Consider the following 20,339-nt stretch of genomic DNA (forward strand, 5'->3'; position numbering starts at 1 on the left):
AATCCGACCCCGTGAATCCGTATTACCTGTTTGAGAAACTTGCGGGTATTACACATTAATATACTTATATTATATTTTCAATGTTAATCCGTAATTTTTCACACGTGTTATGAATATCCGTGAGAACAGATAGTTAATATGTATATATTTTAAACTTGCGTCATTGCATGTTTGCTCGCGGGTTGTGGTTATCTGCGGGTCACGAGCACGAACAAAATAACTTACCAGGTAAATAATCTCTGACGAATAATTTTTTTTATTTTTTTATTTTTTATTTTTTATTTTTTTTTGGGACTAATGATTCGTGGTTATTACAAATCCGTGCTCGTTATCAGCAGATTCAAATCTACTTACCAATTTACATGTAAGCTTATTTGGGCCGTGAGTACCCCTGACAAGCCCAAAAGCATGTAATGTTCTTCTCTTGGAAGCTACTCCGTAGTTTATTTCGATTTATTACTATCTTGAGTTGTTGACAATGGAACTCAGAAGAATTGGAACACCATCCAATCAAACACAAAATTGGGTTGTGGGTTTTGTTTGTTTTGACAATTAGCTTCAGAAAGTTGTAATCTTGATATTGATTTTCAATTGAAACCCTAGTTTCTAATTTGGGTGAAAATGTATAGGGTTTCGGAAGGAAAAAGCAATCGAAGCATGAAGAAGACTCCACACCAATTGAGTGTTCTCGAAAAAGCTTATGCCTGTAAGTTTTGATCTTGCTCTTCACATATCCAGTTATATTGATTTATTCTTTTGATCTACAATTATGACTTCATTGTATGTTCTTCGAGTTTAGTATGTGCATCATAACGGTTGTTGAAATATATGTATATTTATATGAATCTATGTAAGTAGGTATGATTTTAAAGAGTTGTTCTGAAAGCTTTTTCGGCAATGTTGTCTTGATATGTTATGTTTGTATGTTATGGAAATATTTATATATGGTTATTGATTGATTATTTGTGTTTACAGCTAATCCAAAGCCAAATAGTGCAACAACAACGAAGCTAAGTAAAGATTTAGGGTTAACCTGTGTGCAAGTGCAAGGGTGGTTTAAACGCCAACGTGTGAAAACAAGGAATGGATTGCGTGCATTGCCTGTTAGCCAACTTTACGTGTCTGAGTCTGATTCGGAATCAGAATCAAATTTAAAGCAGCCTACTGAACCGTTGGTACAGTCACACATATGCTTATGAGTTATGTTTATAGATCAATAGGTAACAAAACCTGGCTTATTACAAAATCACTGCTTTGGTGCTCCAATAGTATAGTTTATAGTACTAATAAATTTAGGAAAGTGAACTATAGACATAAAAAACAAGTTGTTCACTCATTGTTATTAGCAGTTTAATGAATAAAATTAGGGATAGGGATGAAACACATGTTAAACAACATGAGATATGCACAATTTAAACACATGTCATTGTCACCCAGGAAGCTGCAAACATACTTGGTCAAATAGCCTCTAATGTGGATCCATTACAGATCAAGATGGAAGAAAGAACGGCAGCCACAAACGGGAAACAAGATAAGAGAGAAACGGGTGTTAAAAGGTTGCGTTTTGAGTCAAGCGCAGAGGCGGCTTCAGATTCAGATTCTGGTCCGTCTAACGAACCATTGGTGGAGATCGATAAGGATGGTGAAAATGACAGTGATGTAAAAAACAAAATGATTGATATGCTTAATAAAAAAAACAAAAGGGATGAGGCCAATTGTCAGTCTATTATGGACGAATATATGCGTCTTGAAAAGTCCATTGAAGACCGGAAGAAACTTATAGACGACATCAAAAAGGTCTGTTGATGAGAATTAGCGAGTTTATGTTTATAATTTATTTAGATGGGTGGGTTTTTTCTCTAGTGGTGAAATAATGTAACGTGTTTGGTGGTTAGTTAACAACATCCACATCTTATGCATGTATTCATATCTCATCGATGTAAAATGAAGTTACCTTCTTTATGTATTGTGAAGTTATATGTTCTTCCAACATCCATCATTGAATTGGACGTTCTGAGTTATGTAATTAGGTTCGAATAACTTGATAAGCTTCGATTCATTACAGCTTAGGTACATTTGTATTAGCACTTAGTTGCCCATTATTTGCTCGGTATAGTGATGGATTTCATGGCTGATCGGACGTTAACCGTGGAGCATTTTGTCTTTCGTCCTCGGACGTTCCGACTCCACTCACGCCCAACTAGCTCATCGGGTCATAGAGATTGATCGTTCACCAACATGAACATGAAGACAAATAGTCAAGGAAGGCTGACTTTTGTCTTCAAAAAGCTAGATATTAGTTGGTTTATGCCTTAGAAAGCTGGTTTGTCTAGTTGTGTTTCTTTTTACTCAAAACTTAAACTTGAACTCTGTAAAAATAACACTTGAACGAACTCGATTCAAGTTCAAGAAGCATTAATTAGTCATAAACAATATGGTTCATTATTACAACCATACCTTTTGGCTTGGCATACATACATACATAACTATTGTCGTCGAAAACCCTTCACGTGCTCTCTGACTTGAAACTTGTGCAAACTTTCAATCCTTTTGAAATTTTCGATCGGTACTTTCACAGATTTATTCTTCATTTATTTTTCTTCTTCATCAATTTTGTAACAACCTGCAAATTTAAACCACAACCAATGCTTATCTTCATTATTCTTTGCCGGTTTGTAGATCCTGGTTTGGTTTCCCTCTCCGACCACCGGCATCTCGCCGGTGGTACGGATTCTATGCTTTATGTCGAATAATTACAACCTCGGTCCGTTTTTCTCCGATGATGCCCTGACCCGTTTCATCTTCTCCGGTCTCTTCATCGACTTCCAGGCAGCGATTCCGAGTGGTACTCCTCGGAATCTGGGTGTTGGTTGGTTTTTGAGTTGTTATTCGGTGTTTCCGGCATCTTTTGGGTCTTATGGGTTGCTCGCCGTTATTTTCATCTCCGATATTCGTGACCGGTTTCTTTCCTGTGGTGGTGGTAGGCGACGAATTCCACCGGAATTCTACTTTCATCTTGGTAAGTCTCGATTATGTTTTGAGGTTAGGTTTAATTTTGGTGGGTTTGTGGTTGGTGTATGTTTTGTGTTGAAACAAGGCAACTTCCGGTGGCCGGACTCTGCCTTTGACCCCCGTTAACGGGTGACGGCTGTTAGTGGCCGATTAGTTACTTTTGGTCGGCGTCTGGTTTTTGGGTGGTTGAGGGCGGTTTCAACCAGTGTCGTGAAGCTGTTTGACGGTTTGACGGCTGTGAGAGGATGCTGACGACAGTGATGTTGTAGGCGGCCTTTTGCGGTTGTCTAGAGCCTTGTGGTTGTCGGTATCTGCTGGCGGCTGTTGGCGGAAGCTGGTGGCTGCTGGTGGCAGCTGGTGGTCGCCGGCGGGAACCGGCTACTCGTTTCTGGCCTCTGATGGGTGCGGGTTTATAAATGTTCTCTGAAAATTCGGCGATGATAGCCGGGTTTCTTTTGGTTTGTTGTTGTAATTTGTACTATTCGATTTCCGTTCCGCTGTAATGTTCATGCCTCTCTCGTAGTCGAGTCTATTCGGGTAGAGTCGATGTCGTTGCTAGCGTGTGTCGACTTTGTTGACCAGGGTAAATTGATGTATTTTGAAGTAGTTCTCTCAGGGTCCTTTTATCCGCTCGAACGGGGTTTTGATCTTACTTGACGAGCATGTGGTTCTCTGGTTAGGAGTGTTATGGGTTCTTCAAGTACGAGAGGTTTCTTTGAGGTGCAGGCCTCGGGTTAGGTGTTGCTGGAGTGCCCGTCGTTCATTTTAGTGTGCGGCTTCTAAGTAGTGGAGATTGTGGCATTAGATATGTTTTCGGTTTTATGTAGTGTTTAGATTTCGGTTTGGTGGTTAGTTGTTTGTTGTATCGTTTCTTATCAATGTGCTGGCTCTCTGTCAATCAATGTTTTCGTCCAATTTGTAGGACGATCAGAGCGAGCCCTTACAATTTCAATCATTGTCGCTCGTTTGTAACACCGGATCTTTACGATCTTTATATGTATATGTATATGTGTATATATATATATATATATATATATATATATATATATATGTATGTATATTCGCCGAAAAAAATTATTACAACCATATATTTTTTGAATTTGAAGTTTATTATACCACTCTTATCTATGACACCTGTCATTAAACTACATTGCTGCCACATTAGCGTCACATCAGCAACTTCTTCTTTTCACTTTACCAATCACATTCACTAACATCCATCACACTAATCACATTGACTCCACATATAATATTTTATAATAGTAATTTAGTAATAACTAGTTTAATACCCGCGGCTTCGCGGGATTATGTAAGGCATATTCGAATATTGATGTAAAGTAATTGCTTGATGATGGAAATTCGGTTGACAATTATTTTACAAGATACAAATAACATGTAATCACTTGTAAGTAGAGATGGAAATGTATGTCTGATTTATCGAATATCCATCCGATCCGATCCATTTAAATGAATGTGGATGATTAAAATAGATGATAAGCGGATATAGATATGGATGGTATAAAAATTAGTGGATCTGATATGTCCAAAGGCTCAAACAAATTACCACCAATAGGTCCTACAAAAATGACCAAGTCACACAAAAACGTAAACGAAAAAACAAATAAACTCATGTTGTAGCATCCGCGACTTTGGACGAAATATATGGGTTCCAATATGCGTAGCGCATACGGGAATTAAGTCCATATTGGATGATAACACGAATCTAACCCAATCCTCGTCTGTATAACCTTTAACTCTTGAGTGGACCCATACCACATTATCATCCCTATCTTAAGTTAACCTAATCTAAGATGATAATACAAGTAGGGTAGCATTCTCCCTGGCTTCATACACATTTATTGAAAGATGTAAGGCAAAGACCAAAAAAGGGTACTCTCTATTTTGTAGCACCATAAATGAAAAAAGGCACTCCTATTGTTCCGAAGATTGTCGATGTGATAACTTCAGATTCAAACGGGACTGACGATAGTGCTTGAACTGTAGTCAGTATATTGCCTTTCAATTTTTCATGCATACATTGCCCCCTGTTAAAAACAATGAAAACAGAACAAATGAAATCAATATGAGTAAATATAATGTGTAGAGGTAAATTTTCTACACGTTTACTTCTAAATATGTTGCTCCTGGCTATTGATGGATTTCAGATTGGTGAAAATGTCGAATCAAAATTCAGCTACAAAGGGAACATGTTATATGATGAAAGTAACACAAAAAACATTATTAATGTAGACAATCACCTAATTTGTTTAATTGTGAAATTCAGATAATTATTGTAATATTACTGTTTTTATAATTTATAATCATTAACCCGGTCCTTTTGGATCCATATAAAAACCATAAGCCAACTACAAACCACTCATTTTGACCTTTACCCAACCCACCCAACCTATTTATCTCGTGACCTCGAATATTATTCAATTGAATTATTGTAACGACCCTACTTTTTCCGTTATCTTTTGCCGTTAATTATTTAACGACCGTTAATTATTTTTCGTGCCACGTCATTTCTATGACCTATATTATTATTTTTGTAATAATATATTAATTATTATGTGTTATATGAATATTTGTATTCATATCTTTAATTGTACGTTTCTACGTGTCGCGGATTTCCATCCGGCGAATCTTTTCGGTTTTTAAACCAACGGTCGAGCTTTCAGGATTTTTAAATCCTAATTATTTTAAATATGATATTTTAAGATCATATTATTATATATAGTGTTTATATTTATTTTTCGTCGCGCGTTTGTTATCTTTCCGGATTTTTAATCGCGTAAGTGCGTTTTCGCGTTTCGGGATTCGTTCGGGCTTTCGGGCCATCAGGAATTGCACGTTTTTCAATGTTGGACAAGTTGGCCCACTAAGGGGCCCACCCCATCCCACCTACGGCCGAATTAGGGAGGGAGGGATCTCCCTTGCTTTTCCATTTTTCCTATCTTGATTTTATTTCACATATTTTGTAGCCTAAACCTAAAAATACAAATTGCAACTTTTTCTCTCTTCCTCCCTTGCCCTAGTTGACGCCACCACCACCACCATTCATCATCTTCATCAAACAAAATTAAAGCTTGGATCATAAATCAATTAACACCAACGCGTTCCTTGTTTCGTTCTCTACGCGATCATATACTTTGATTCTCGATTAGGGTATAAACCCTAACCCTAGAACTTTCCATATTTATTTATATTTCTGTATTTTGATGTTATATGATTAGTATGATATGTATAAGTTGTTGTAATGTTGTTTGAATGCGTAGAATTACTCGTTTGCGTACGATTTCGGTTTGTAAATTTTGGACAGCAGTTTGATTCGTATATTCTGACTTTGTAACTGATATGAATGTTAAAATAAAGTATATAAATGAGTTCCTCTCATCAAGACATTAATTTTAGACTCCGGATTCATGTCGTTTCGATTCCCGGAGCCCTAGATACGCTTAATTTGGTTTCTGTTAAAGATTGAAAGGTGTTCTTGGCATGAACAAGGTTGGGTCCGACTTTGTGACCATCCTTGGTGTCTTTAGGGTGCCTCATTTGGTTAGGACTGATGGTGAGACGAATATTCATGTTCGGGTCACCTAAATCCGAGCCACGGTTCACCCGTTTTGCCCGAATTACTGTTTTGAGTAAAATGATTTCCCAATTGAAGTCATGGCTGATATGCACGACTTAGGGACTGTTCTTGGAGTGTTCTTGAGTTCATAAATGTGTCGGGTGGTTTGAGTAGGTGAAGTTACATATGTGGCTTGCCCGAAACCGACACCCGGGGCTCAAGATACGACCCGGCGAACTTTTAAATTTATACTTATGGTTAATGATTTAACTTATGATAAAAATTTATGGATTTCATTATTAAATAAATTACTTATGTTAAAGAAGTAATTATTTTATTTTAAGACTTTTAATATAATTATTTATTATATTATTTAATTATTAATTATAATTTAATTAACATTTTAATTAAACTTATGATTAGTAATACTTTTATTATTAAAGGAAAATACTTATGATAAGTATTAAATTTAATTATGAGAAATTATTATAAGACTTATAATAAAGATTAAATAATTATTTAATTATTATAAGACTTAATTATTATTTAATTATGACTTAATTATTAAATACTTATGATTTAATAATTTTAATTAGAAACTTATGATATGATTAATAATTCTTTATTAATTAATAATACTTATGATATGATTTAAAATTTATTATAAATTAATAATATTTATATTATGATTGACATTTAATTAATTAATTAAATACTTATGTTATACTAATTATAACATTTCAACTTATATTAACTTTAATAATTCATTTTATTTAATTAAACTTATGTTAAGGCATTATTATACACATTTGACTTTAAATAACATTATAACCTATGTTATTATTATAACTTACACTTTTAAAATTTATGTTGACTATGTTTGACCAAGGTTGACTTTGACTTTCGGTTGACTTCTGTTGACTTTCTAAATAAGGAAACTTTCCTAACTTCAAAACTTTCTAAAAATAGAACTTTCTAAATTTGGAAACTTTCCAAAAATAGAAACTTTCCAAAAATAGAAACTTTCCAAAAATAGAAACTTTCCAAAAATAGAAACTTTCCAAAAATAGAAACTTTCCAAAAATAGAAACTTTCCAAAAATAGAAACTTTCCAAAAATAGAAACTTTCCAAAAATAGAAAACTTTCCAAAAATGGAAACCTGCTAAAAATAGAAACTTTCTAAAAATAGAAAGTGTGTGTCCTTATGCTGTTCCAATCAAACTGATGCTTGCTGAGTAATGTTCTATGCCTACTTGCAACATGTACAATAGCTATCATACTAAGACTTGGCCTAAGTTAGTTATTTATTTCGACCTGCTTTATTTATAGGTCGGCGTTGTGATCTTTCTTGATCACTTTACTTTACGTGCTGTTCGCTTGTTTGTGAGATTTCTTCAGTTGCTATTTAAGGTGAGTTATAGTCCCATTTTTCTATTTTAAATCTTTTGGGATGAGAATACATGCAATTTATTTTATATTTTGGACACATGTGGAAGTTGGTTTAAATTATTCATTGTGAGTTGAACAAAAATATTCCCTAGTCTGGTAACTGTAATCACTGGTTTCTACTGGTGAACGCGAATCCTATGGATAGATCTATCGGGTTTGACAACCCCATTTCGAGCTAGTCGCGCTAGCAATTTATAATCGGAATGTTTAGTACTTCGTATTTTGTTGTAGATACACTTGTTCGGTGTATATTATTTATTGTGTTTGGCAAGGGGTAAATAAATGGTTAAGTGGTTACCAGGTGGCTCACGGAAAATGGAATAATGTTTTATTATATGTTTTCTAGCATATAATTTGGTGGTTTAAAAAGGACTTTTATGTTTTCAAACATAAATTTTTATTGTTTAAATTAAATATTGTTTGCAATATTAAACCTATAATTCACTCAACATTTTTGTTGACAGTTACTCGCATGTTTTATTCTCAGGTTCATGATTGATTGCTTCCGCTGTGCTTAGAGAGTCTGCATATTTATGATGGCAGCTTTTGTTAAACATTAACTTGCATTCTATTTTGTTACATTAAATAGTGGTTGTTTGTTGACTTTATTTTGGTCAACTTTTGGTTAAAGTATTATTGTATAGTTTTTCTAAACTTATACATTTTAGTAGATTTCCTTTATAGGAAATCATTTTTAAATAAAGAATGCAAGGTTGTTTTATTAAATTCATATAGAGTTTCGATCAAGCTGTGGGACCAAGTGACGGAGCCGTTAAGTGTTTTGACGGAGTCGTCACAGTTGGTATCAGAGCGTTGGTTGTAGGGAATTAGGCTGCATTGATGTCGTTACCCGAGTCAATAGGGTGCATTAGTGAGTCTAGTCTACAGCCCGACCTATTATATATTATTATATGTGATTATTTGTATCGTATTGGTATGTATATGGTTATCATACATACATTTCTATTATGTTCTGAATCTGGGAGGAACTCCCATTCTGATTTAAACGTATTCTCCGACTCATGCGAGTTCATCTTTTATAGGAACGCCTCGGTTAGTGAAACCGAGGGGGTGACATTCTTGACTTCTGAAATTCTCGACATTTCTATGTCATAATTTGTGTTTATTGATATAACGTTTGAGTTACATTACGTGTTCTAGAATTCTAGGCATTTCTATGTCATCTATTATGGATATGTATATAACTTTTGAGTTATATTACGCGAGACGTCATTCTTGACTTCTAAAGGCTCGGCATTTCAATGTCAGCTATTCTGCTTAGGTATATAACATTCTTGTTATATTACGTGCCTTTGTGCCGTTGTGCCGTTGTGCTTTGGTTTTTGAAACGGAAAACGTCATTCTTGACTTTTAGAGATTCTTGGTACTTCGAAGACATTCTTATGTCATCGTTACTCCTATTCATTACCTTCGATGTCTTTGTCTCTTGTGCTATCCTTAGCACATTGTTAAGAAATTGTTTTAGGGAAATTGTGTTGAAATTCGAGGTTGACCACGTGTCCTGACCTTATGTAGTGATATTGGAATGGAACTATGAGTTAGTGAAATATAATGGCGTCAGGCCAACGTGATTATATTACTTTAATTCATAAAAAGTCCCAATATTGTGACATGAGGAATAGAAAGCGAGTCAAAGAAAATTTGTACACCACTCATTCGGAAATTCTAACGTTATTACATGAGTAAGGAAGATACTCATTATCTTATTTGTTGATATGCGAGAGACTCATCTTAACCGAACTACCTACCCCATGTTTTATCATTTATAACTCGCTTGTTAGTGACAGCTTCGCACGTGAATAGTTTTGACCCAAGGACTTGTGTTCTGATAAAAGTCAAGACATTATTTAACTCATTGGTTTTCATGACCTCGTAGCATTTATTGAAGAGATGTCGCGAGGCGATTCAAGTCCATCACCCGAGCTTTAACGATCTTACTTCAACTCATAACCTCTGTGATGCGGATACCCTGCTTTTCATTAAAAATTTTACACATTTGTGTAATTGGGCGGTTCTCACGAGATTTATGGGCGAATAGAAGTAATGAAATACTTTGTCATGTATACTATTTATAAAATCATATATGTACGTATGAATTCAAATGGACAAATTTACCCTTACATATTTTGGCTAGTATACACTAATTTATACCTTCAAAATTATTTTAAAACCACTCTTATTGAGTTGTCTAGTTAACTCAAATTGATTTACGTAAAATGGTACACGTTGTACATACTTCTAAATTTACTAAGAGCTTCGTTCCATTTATGGGGTTACATTAGACGTTTAAAGCTTTTTCAAAACTTCTTTGATTGATTATATTAGAATTTTCGCATTACTCTACAGAGTGTTTGGATCACATTTCTTCTCATCCTCCGTTTAAGGATGAAAATTTACCATTAAGTCCATTGATAGAAATTCTTACACCAGATTGGATGCCGGTTTTATAAAATTTGTTGAAAAGTCTTTGCGCTCATAGAATTTTCCCTCTTATGGTTGGACATGGCCGAAACGCAGACCGATAAATCAAGTTTCTGGGGTACACTCGATGGTCACCTTATTGTAGAAAAGGCGCTAGGTGGGTTTCTACCCCAACTGTTGTTATAATGGGTATCATGGATATATATTACTCTAGACCGTTTGAGGAGTTTCTACTCTCAATTTTCGCTGTCAACCGCAACACCCTCGTAAACATCAATCCTAGGATTCGATACTTTAGGGTGCACGAAATTATTTTTGGAGATTCATCTCACCTGGAGTCGGCCATTCTTTATAACCCATGATTCGCGTTCTTTTCATCCGCACATAAATTTAAGAATATGGATGAATCCTAGACTTCCTAGCTCATTGTACAAGGAAGTTCACTCTCGTTGAATTATCACACCTTTCATACGTCTTCCTCTCGGAAATATAATGAAAATTTACTTTGGAGTCCATGATCCTCGTTAACTCCTTTGAGAGAATTGCCTTAAATATCTATGCCACCGATGTGACTACTCCATATTTATTTCTTCCTTCATTATTGAAACTTTATTTCATCCGTCCCAGTTCGTCCCCTTGGGGAGCTCCCGTTTAGTTCGTTGAGAAGAAAGATGGTTCATTTCGTTTGTGTATTGATTATCGTGAATTGAACGAGCTTACTGTTAAAAAAAAACCGTTACCCTCTTCCGAGAATTGATGATCTGTTCGATCAACTTCAAGGTTCGTCCGTTTATTATAAGATTGATCTTCGTTCCGGTTATCACCAATTACGCGCTAAAGAAACTGATATTCTGAAAACCGCTTTCTGTACCCGTTATAGTCACTTTGAATTTCTTGTTATGGCGTTCAGATTGACAAATGCACCTGTTGTGTTCATGGACCTCATGAACCGTGTGTGTAGACCCTATCTGGACAAATTCGTTACTGTTTTCATCGACCACATCCTTATTTATTCTAAGAGTGATGAAGAACACGAAGAATATTTGAAGTTGGTGCTTGAATTATTGAGAAAAGAAGATTTGTACGCTAAGTTCTCTAAGTGTAATTTCTGATTAAGAGAAGTTCAATTCCTTGGATATATTGTTAGTAAACAAGGAATACTAGTTGATCCCGCCAAGATTGAGGCAATTGAAAAGTGGGAAATTCCGAAAACTCCTACTCAAATTCGCCAGTTTCTAGGATTAGCAGGTCATTATAAAAGGTTCATTCAAGATTTCTCTCAAATAGCTAAACCTCTGACTGCTTTAACGCACAAAAGGAAAAAGTATGAGTGGAAGAATGAACAAGATGCTGCTTTTCCAAACTCTGAAGAAGAAGTTAACTTCTGCACCGATATTATCACTACCTGAGGGTAATGATGATTTTGTTATCTATCGTGATGCTTTGTGTCAAGACTTTGGTTGTGTTTTGATGCAACGAAAGAAAGTTATTGCGTACGCGTCACGTCAGTTGAAGATTCACGATCAGAATTACGTAACCCATGATTTAGAGTTGAGAGCTATTGTGTTTGCGCTTAAGATTTGCAGACATTATCTATATGGGGTCAAAGGTACATTGTACACTGATCACAAAAGTCTTCAACATATTCTTGATCAGAAACAGTTAAATATGAGGCAACGAAGATGGGTTGAGACGTTAAATGATTATGATTGCGAACTTTTATATCATCCGGGAAAGGCCAATGATGTGGCTGATGCATTAAGTCGTAAAGAAAGGGCTGAACCTCGCAGGTTTAGGGCCTTGAATATGACAATTCAAACAAACCTCGCTAGGCAGATCCTTGAGGCACAATAAGAAGCCTTGAAGGAGGAAAATTTTGTAACGGGAAGGTCCGAGGCTTGAGTAAACAGTTAGAGGTACAAACCGATGGTACTCGGTATTTTGCGGGATGCCTTTGGGTTCCGAAGTTTGGTGACCTACGAAAACTTGTTTTAGATGAGGCTCATAAGTCTAGGTACTCTATTCATCCTGGTTCAGGAAAGATGTATCATGATCTTAAGGAGCTGTATTGGTGGCCTAATTTGAAAGCTGATGTGGCTACGTATGTGGCTAAGTGTTTGACCTGCGCTAAGGTTAAACCTGAACATCAGAAACCGTCTGGACTTTTGGTGCAACCTGAAATTCCCGAGTGGAAGTGGGAAGGTATTAAGATGGACTTTATTACGAAGTTACCGGGAGTTGTGGGTGGTTATGATACCATTTGGGTGATTGTTACCGACTCGCTAAGTCAACTCTTTTCTTGCCAATTAAGGAAACATATTCAATGAAGAAGTTTACTCGTTTGTATTTGAAGGAGATTATTTCGAGACATGGTGTTCCCGTATCGATTATGTTGGACTGAGGCAGTCCTAACAAGGTGCTCTAGGAACTAAATTGGATATGAGCACCGCTTATCATCCACAGACGGATGGTCAGAGTGAAAGGACCATTCAAACATAGAAAACATGTTAAGAGCGTGTGTTATTGATTTTGGAAATGGGTGGGATAAATATTTGTCGCTGGATGAGTTTTCTTATAACAGCAGTTATCATGCAAGTATTAAAGCCGCACCATTTGAAGCTCTGTATGGTAGAAAGTGTAGGTCTCCTGTCTGTTGGAATGAGGTTGGGGATGCTCAACTCACATGACCAGAGATCATTCACGAGACTACCTAGAAGATTGCACAGATTAAGGAAAGATTGAGAATCGCCAGAAGTTGGCAAAAGAGCTATGCCAATAAAAGAAGAAACGATATTGAATTTCAGGTCGGTGATCGTGTTATGTTGAAAGTTTCACCTTGGAAGGGTGTGGTACGTTTTGGTAAAAGGGGAAAGTTGAATCCTCATTTTGTTGAACCTTTTGGGATTATTGAGAGAGTTGGACCAGTGGCTTATCGTTTGAAATTGCCACAAGAACTCAGTGCTATTCGTGACGTTTTTCATGTATCGAATTTAAAGAAGTGTTTGGCCGAGGCCAATGAAACTATTCTTTTTGATGAACTTCATGTTGATAAGCAACTTTATTTTATTGAAGAACCTGTTGAAATTATGGACCGAGAGGTAAAGACTCTTAAGCAGAGTAAAATTCCTATTGTTCGAGTTAGATGGAACACCGGACGCGGTCCCGAGTTCACTTGGGAGCGTGAAGGTCAGATGAAGCAGAAGTAACCGCATTTGTTCCCAGATGCCGAGGAAACCCCTGCACCTGCTTAAATTTCGGGACGAAATTTCCGTAACGGGAAGGTACTGTAACGACCCTACTTTTTCCGTTATCTTTTGCCGTTAATTATTTAACGACCGTTAATTATTTTTCGTGCCACGTCATTTCTATGACCTATATTATTATTTTTGTAATAATATATTAATTATTATGTGTTATATGAATATTTGTATTCATATCTTTAATTGTACGTTTCTACGTGTCAAGGATTTCCATCCGGCGAATCTTTTCGGTTTTTAAACCAACGGTCGAGCTTTCGGGATTTTTAAATCCTAATTATTTTAAATATGATATTTTAAGATCATATTATTATATATAGTGTTTATATTTATTTTTCGTCGCGCGTTTGTTATCTTTCCGGATTTTTAATCGCGTAAGTGCGTTTTCGCGTTTCGGGATTCGTTCGGGCTTTCGGGCCATCAGGAATTGCACGTTTTTCAATGTTGGACAAGTTGGCCCACTAAGGGGCCCACCCCATCCCACCTACGGCCGAATTAGGGAGGGAGGGATCTCCCTTGCTTTTCCATTTTTCCTATCTTGATTTTATTTCACATATTTTGTAGCCTAAACCTAAAAATACAAATTGCAACTTTTTCTCTCTTCCTCCCTTGCCCTAGTTGACGCCACCACCACCACCATTCATCATCTTCATCAAACAAAATTAAAGCTTGGATCATAAATCAATTAACACCAACGCGTTCCTTGTTTCGTTCTCTACGCGATCATATACTTTGATTCTCGATTAGGGTATAAACCCTAACCCTAGAACTTTCCATATTTATTTATATTTCTGTATTTTGATGTTATATGATTAGTATGATATGTATAAGTTGTTGTAATGTTGTTTGAATGCGTAGAATTACTCGTTTGCGTACGATTTCGGTTTGTAAATTTTGGACAGCAGTTTGATTCGTATATTCTGACTTTGTAACTGATATGAATGTTAAAATAAAGTATATAAATGAGTTCCTCTCATCAAGACATTAATTTTAGACTCCGGATTCATGTCGTTTCGATTCCCGGAGCCCTAGATACGCTTAATTTGGTTTCTGTTAAAGATTGAAAGGTGTTCTTGGCATGAACAAGGTTGGGTCCGACTTTGTGACCATCCTTGGTGTCTTTAGGGTGCCTCATTTGGTTAGGACTGATGGTGAGACGAATATTCATGTTCGGGTCACCTAAATCCGAGCCACGGTTCACCCGTTTTGCCCGAATTACTGTTTTGAGTAAAATGATTTCCCAATTGAAGTCATGGCTGATATGCACGACTTAGGGACTGTTCTTGGAGTGTTCTTGAGTTCATAAATGTGTCGGGTGGTTTGAGTAGGTGAAGTTACATATGTGGCTTGCCCGAAACCGACACCCGGGGCTCAAGATACGACCCGGCGAACTTTTAAATTTATACTTATGGTTAATGATTTAACTTATGATAAAAATTTATGGATTTCATTATTAAATAAATTACTTATGTTAAAGAAGTAATTATTTTATTTTAAGACTTTTAATATAATTATTTATTATATTATTTAATTATTAATTATAATTTAATTAACATTTTAATTAAACTTATGATTAGTAATACTTTTATTATTAAAGGAAAATACTTATGATAAGTATTAAATTTAATTATGAGAAATTATTATAAGACTTATAATAAAGATTAAATAATTATTTAATTATTATAAGACTTAATTATTATTTAATTATGACTTAATTATTAAATACTTATGATTTAATAATTTTAATTAGAAACTTATGATATGATTAATAATTCTTTATTAATTAATAATACTTATGATATGATTTAAAATTTATTATAAATTAATAATATTTATATTATGATTGACATTTAATTAATTAATTAAATACTTATGTTATACTAATTATAACATTTCAACTTATATTAACTTTAATAATTCATTTTATTTAATTAAACTTATGTTAAGGCATTATTATACACATTTGACTTTAAATAACATTATAACCTATGTTATTATTATAACTTACACTTTTAAAATTTATGTTGACTATGTTTGACCAAGGTTGACTTTGACTTTCGGTTGACTTCTGTTGACTTTCTAAATAAGGAAACTTTCCTAACTTCAAAACTTTCTAAAAATAGAACTTTCTAAATTTGGAAACTTTCCAAAAATAGAAACTTTCCAAAAATAGAAACTTTCCAAAAATAGAAACTTTCCAAAAATAGAAACTTTCCAAAAATAGAAACTTTCCAAAAATAGAAACTTTCCAAAAATAGAAAACTTTCCAAAAATGGAAACCTGCTAAAAATAGAAACTTTCTAAAAATAGAAAGTGTGTGTCCTTATGCTGTTCCAATCAAACCGATGCTTGCTGAGTAATGTTCTATGCCTACTTGCAACATGTACAATAGCTATCATACTAAGACTTGGCCTAAGTTAGTTATTTATTTCGACCTGCTTTATTTATAGGTCGGCGTTGTGATCTTTCTTGATCACTTTACTTTACGTGCTGTTCGCTTGTTTGTGAGATTTCTTCAGTTGCTATTTAAGGTGAGTTATAGTCCCATTTTTCTATTTTAAATCTTTTGGGATGAGAATACATGCAATTTATTTTATATTTTGGACACATGTGGAAGTTGGTTTAAATTATTCATTGTGAGTTGAACAAAAATATTCCCTAGTCTGGTAACTGTAATCACTGGTTTCTACTGGTGAACGCGAATCCTATGGATAGATCTATCGGGTTTGACAACCCCATTTCGAGCTAGTCGCGCTAGCAATTTATAATCGGAATGTTTAGTACTTCGTATTTTGTTGTAGATACACTTGTTCGGTGTATATTATTTATTGTGTTTGGCAAGGGGTAAATAAATGGTTAAGTGGTTACCAGGTGGCTCACGGAAAATGGAATAATGTTTTATTATATGTTTTCTAGCATATAATTTGGTGGTTTAAAAAGGACTTTTATGTTTTCAAACATAAATTTTTATTGTTTAAATTAAATATTGTTTGCAATATTAAACCTATAATTCACTCAACATTTTTGTTGACAGTTACTCGCATGTTTTATTCTCAGGTTCATGATTGATTGCTTCCGCTGTGCTTAGAGAGTCTGCATATTTATGATGGCAGCTTTTGTTAAACATTAACTTGCATTCTATTTTGTTACATTAAATAGTGGTTGTTTGTTGACTTTATTTTGGTCAACTTTTGGTTAAAGTATTATTGTATAGTTTTTCTAAACTTATACATTTTAGTAGATTTCCTTTATAGGAAATCATTTTTAAATAAAGAATGCAAGGTTGTTTTATTAAATTCATATAGAGTTTCGATCAAGCTGTGGGACCAAGTGACGGAGCCGTTAAGTGTTTTGACGGAGTCGTCACAATTATTAGGGAAAGAAAATTATCAAATTACTTGGGCAAAAGAGTCACTTAAAAAATGTGTGGGATCGGTTGAAACTACAACAGTTGGATGTCCACTGTTTGCAAATTTCATAGCAAGTATAGTAGCACAACTCGTTTTGCCAACACCACGTTTTCCTCATAGTATGTAAACCTTTCTTTCACATACTTTAAGAGTTTGAGCAACCATAATCAAATATACTTTAAGAGTTAGTGGCATGAAGAAGAATAGAAAAGCACTAACAGGTGCATCGGTTTCTCGGAAACATCACTGTGAAAATGATGGGTAATAGCAATTTCAAATTCACCCCAGCCAGACTCTGGTTGGATTCAACAACCCGAATCGAGTTATCAAAACTAGAATGTAACTAAAATGCAACTCGTTTCGCCATCACACTCTAATCCTCATTCGTTGCACTGCTCACATAATCTGTCCATTTGTGAGACTAATACCTAAACACAAATGTTACATCACGATACTTTAAGTTGGCATATATTAAAAAGACAAAAACCCCCATTGTAATTATAAGAATAAATAAATCATGAAATAAAAGTCACTTGCTTGCTTAAGTCTGTTGATGCTCTAGGCGGATGTTTCATTTCGCAAGCTTTTTATCTTAATGCTTTATAATCTGCATTAATTAATTAGTGTATATGTATTTAAAGGATGCCTTTATAATCTTTGACTTCATGCTTGTGGTTAATCACTGGATTTTCCATCAAGTTGTATGCATCAACATCAAAGCCCGTAGCGTGTTCGTTCAACAATGTGAGAAGGACCATGTTGTCACTCCATGTAGTGTAGGTACAGTCATTGCTATAGTGTAGCAGCTGTGTAACTGTTATAATATACAGTAATGTAGAAAGAAAATGTGATGTGTTTTAGTCCCTTTAAATTTACGATCTCAAGGTCCTGAGTATTGTTTAGTTTCTGTTTGTGTTTCCAGTAATGTTGATGTCTCCGATCATGTGAACGCAACCCATGTAATCTATTTCAAGACGCAAAAAATATTAAAAACAGTTCTGAATCCAACTTGCAAGCGACGCAACTCAGGACGAAATATCCTCCTACCCACATTAAGCAACTGAAAGAAAAAGAAAAAAAGGAAAATAGAAATACTTAACTTACAATGGTAACAAATGCTAGTGGGTAGCTGCTATAAGATTCTGATATCAGACATGCGACAGTGCCAACCATTTTACTTGCTTACTATGCAAACAAACTGTATTCTTGTGCACAGTCTCGGGTGTGTCCTGCCAAAAAATGATATAGCTGTCATTAAGAGTGATAGTAGTCGAGTTTTTCTAATATAGTCAACTTTTTTTAATTTAATCATGCTTCACTAATGTTCGGACAAGACCATCACGTATTATTACATTATAAACAATTATCAGTGCTATACAGTACACATTATACTTAAAGATTCGCACCTCATCTTAACCTCACATCATAGATCCATATAAATTATACCAATAATAGAGTCTAAGTACAATTTCATTTGATATATGAAGTCAATATGTATATTACAAACTGACAAAGATCAAAAACTGTTGTTGATTGCATTCAGAGTGAATACCCGATTAAAATTCATAACTGATCTAAAAAGCTGAAAATTATTATTGACATTACATCGGACACCTTCTATGCATCCATAAACCTTCAAAAATACAAAAAAAGTAATCAATAATAACCAAAGAATATACATGAAAGAAATACGATGATGTTACTCGATTCAAATAAACATTATAACCCTGAAATACTGACCTTAATTAAGTAGCATCTTGTTGAAAGTAATAACCCTAGCACACGCAGAGAGAACGATCGAATGATCCTGTTGAAAGAAATAACCCTAGCACATCATTGTGTCTTCCTTAAATCATCTAACAATTATTGGATTTGGCAATTTCAAATTTCAAAAATAGAGGAAAACTATTAAAATTAAAACTGCAACTTTTAATTTTGATCTTGATCTGATTTGAATGAAATTTGTAGAGACCCGTCCTAATCCATCAGGACGAAGTCCATATCGATTACAAACGATTCACAACAGTTGATTACATCGCGAGGTAATTGACCTCTATATGATAAATTTTACAAACATTGCATTCGTTTTTAAAAGACAAACTTTCGTTACATCGACAGTTGACAGGCATGTAAAGCATTTCATAATATATCCAAATATAATTGACTTAATAATAATCTTGATGAACTCAACGACTCGAATGCAACATCTTTTGAAATATGTCATGAATGACTCCAAGTAATATCTCTAATATGAGCAAATGCACAGCGGAAGATTTCTTTCGTACCTGAGAATAAACATGCTTTAAAGTGTCAACCAAAAGGTTGGTGAGTTCATTAGTTTATCATAAAGAATCATTTCATAATTTTAATAGACCACAAGATTTCATACTTCCATTTCTCATAATCATACGTCCCATGCATAGAGACAAAAATATCATTCATATGGATTGAACACCTGGTAACCGACATTCACAATATGCATATAAGAATATCCCCATCATTCCGGGATCCTCCTTCGGACATGATATAAATTTCGAAGTACTAAAGCATCCGGTACTTTGGATGGGGCTTGTTGGGCCCGATAGATCTATCTTTAGAGTTCGCGTCAATTAGGGTGTCTGTTCCCTAATTCTTAGATTACCAGACTTAATAAAAAGGGGCATATTCAGTTTCGATCATTCAACCATATAACGTAATTTCGATTACTTGTGTCTATTTCGTAAAACAGTTATAAAAGTTGCGCATGTATTCTCAGCCCAAAAATATAAAGGGTAAAAAGGTAAATGAAACTCACAATACTGTATTTTGTAGTAAAAATACATATGACGACATTGAACAATGCAGGGTTGGCCTCGGATTCACGAACCTATATCAAGTATTAACACATTATAGTATAAATCAATCAAGTTTATATATTTGTTATGTATTAATTATTCTTATAATATATTATGATACTTATTTGATATTTAATTAATGTTATATCAATAATATTAGTTGAAACATAATTTTATGTAATATTAGTATATTTTATGTAATAATATATTTACATATATATCTTTTGTTTTGTAAAATTAATAATTGTAGAAATACCTAAGGATAATAATAATAATATTAATAATAATAATAATAATTTTTAAAAGTATAAAACTACCTTAGGAGTCAGTTTTAAAAAAATTGCACCAAGCCGGGCTCGA

General features: G+C 34.5%; 1 protein-coding gene across 1 annotated transcript; it reads left to right on the forward strand.

Moving 5' to 3' along the window:
• Positions 1-387: 387 nt before the first annotated feature.
• On the forward strand, positions 388-1,983 carry LOC139855713 (uncharacterized). Its single transcript, XM_071844967.1, has 4 exons — positions 388-410; positions 630-706; positions 976-1,175; positions 1,438-1,983. Coding segments are annotated over exons 1-4 (648 nt in total). The 5' UTR covers positions 388-408; the 3' UTR covers positions 1,807-1,983.
• The last annotated feature ends 18,356 nt before the right edge of the window (positions 1,984-20,339 follow it).

Source organism: Rutidosis leptorrhynchoides, chromosome 6 (assembly GCF_046630445.1).
Source record: "Rutidosis leptorrhynchoides isolate AG116_Rl617_1_P2 chromosome 6, CSIRO_AGI_Rlap_v1, whole genome shotgun sequence".
In the NCBI taxonomy this organism is placed as follows: domain Eukaryota; kingdom Viridiplantae; phylum Streptophyta; class Magnoliopsida; order Asterales; family Asteraceae; genus Rutidosis; species Rutidosis leptorrhynchoides.

Excerpts from the sequence above, each read along its gene's own strand:
- LOC139855713 (XM_071844967.1), top strand. Across the intron at positions 707-975 it reads TCTCGAAAAAGCTTATGCCT|CTAATCCAAAGCCAAATAGT; the intron begins GTAAGTTTTGAT and ends TTGTGTTTACAG. Across the intron at positions 1,176-1,437 it reads AGCAGCCTACTGAACCGTTG|GAAGCTGCAAACATACTTGG; the intron begins GTACAGTCACAC and ends ATTGTCACCCAG.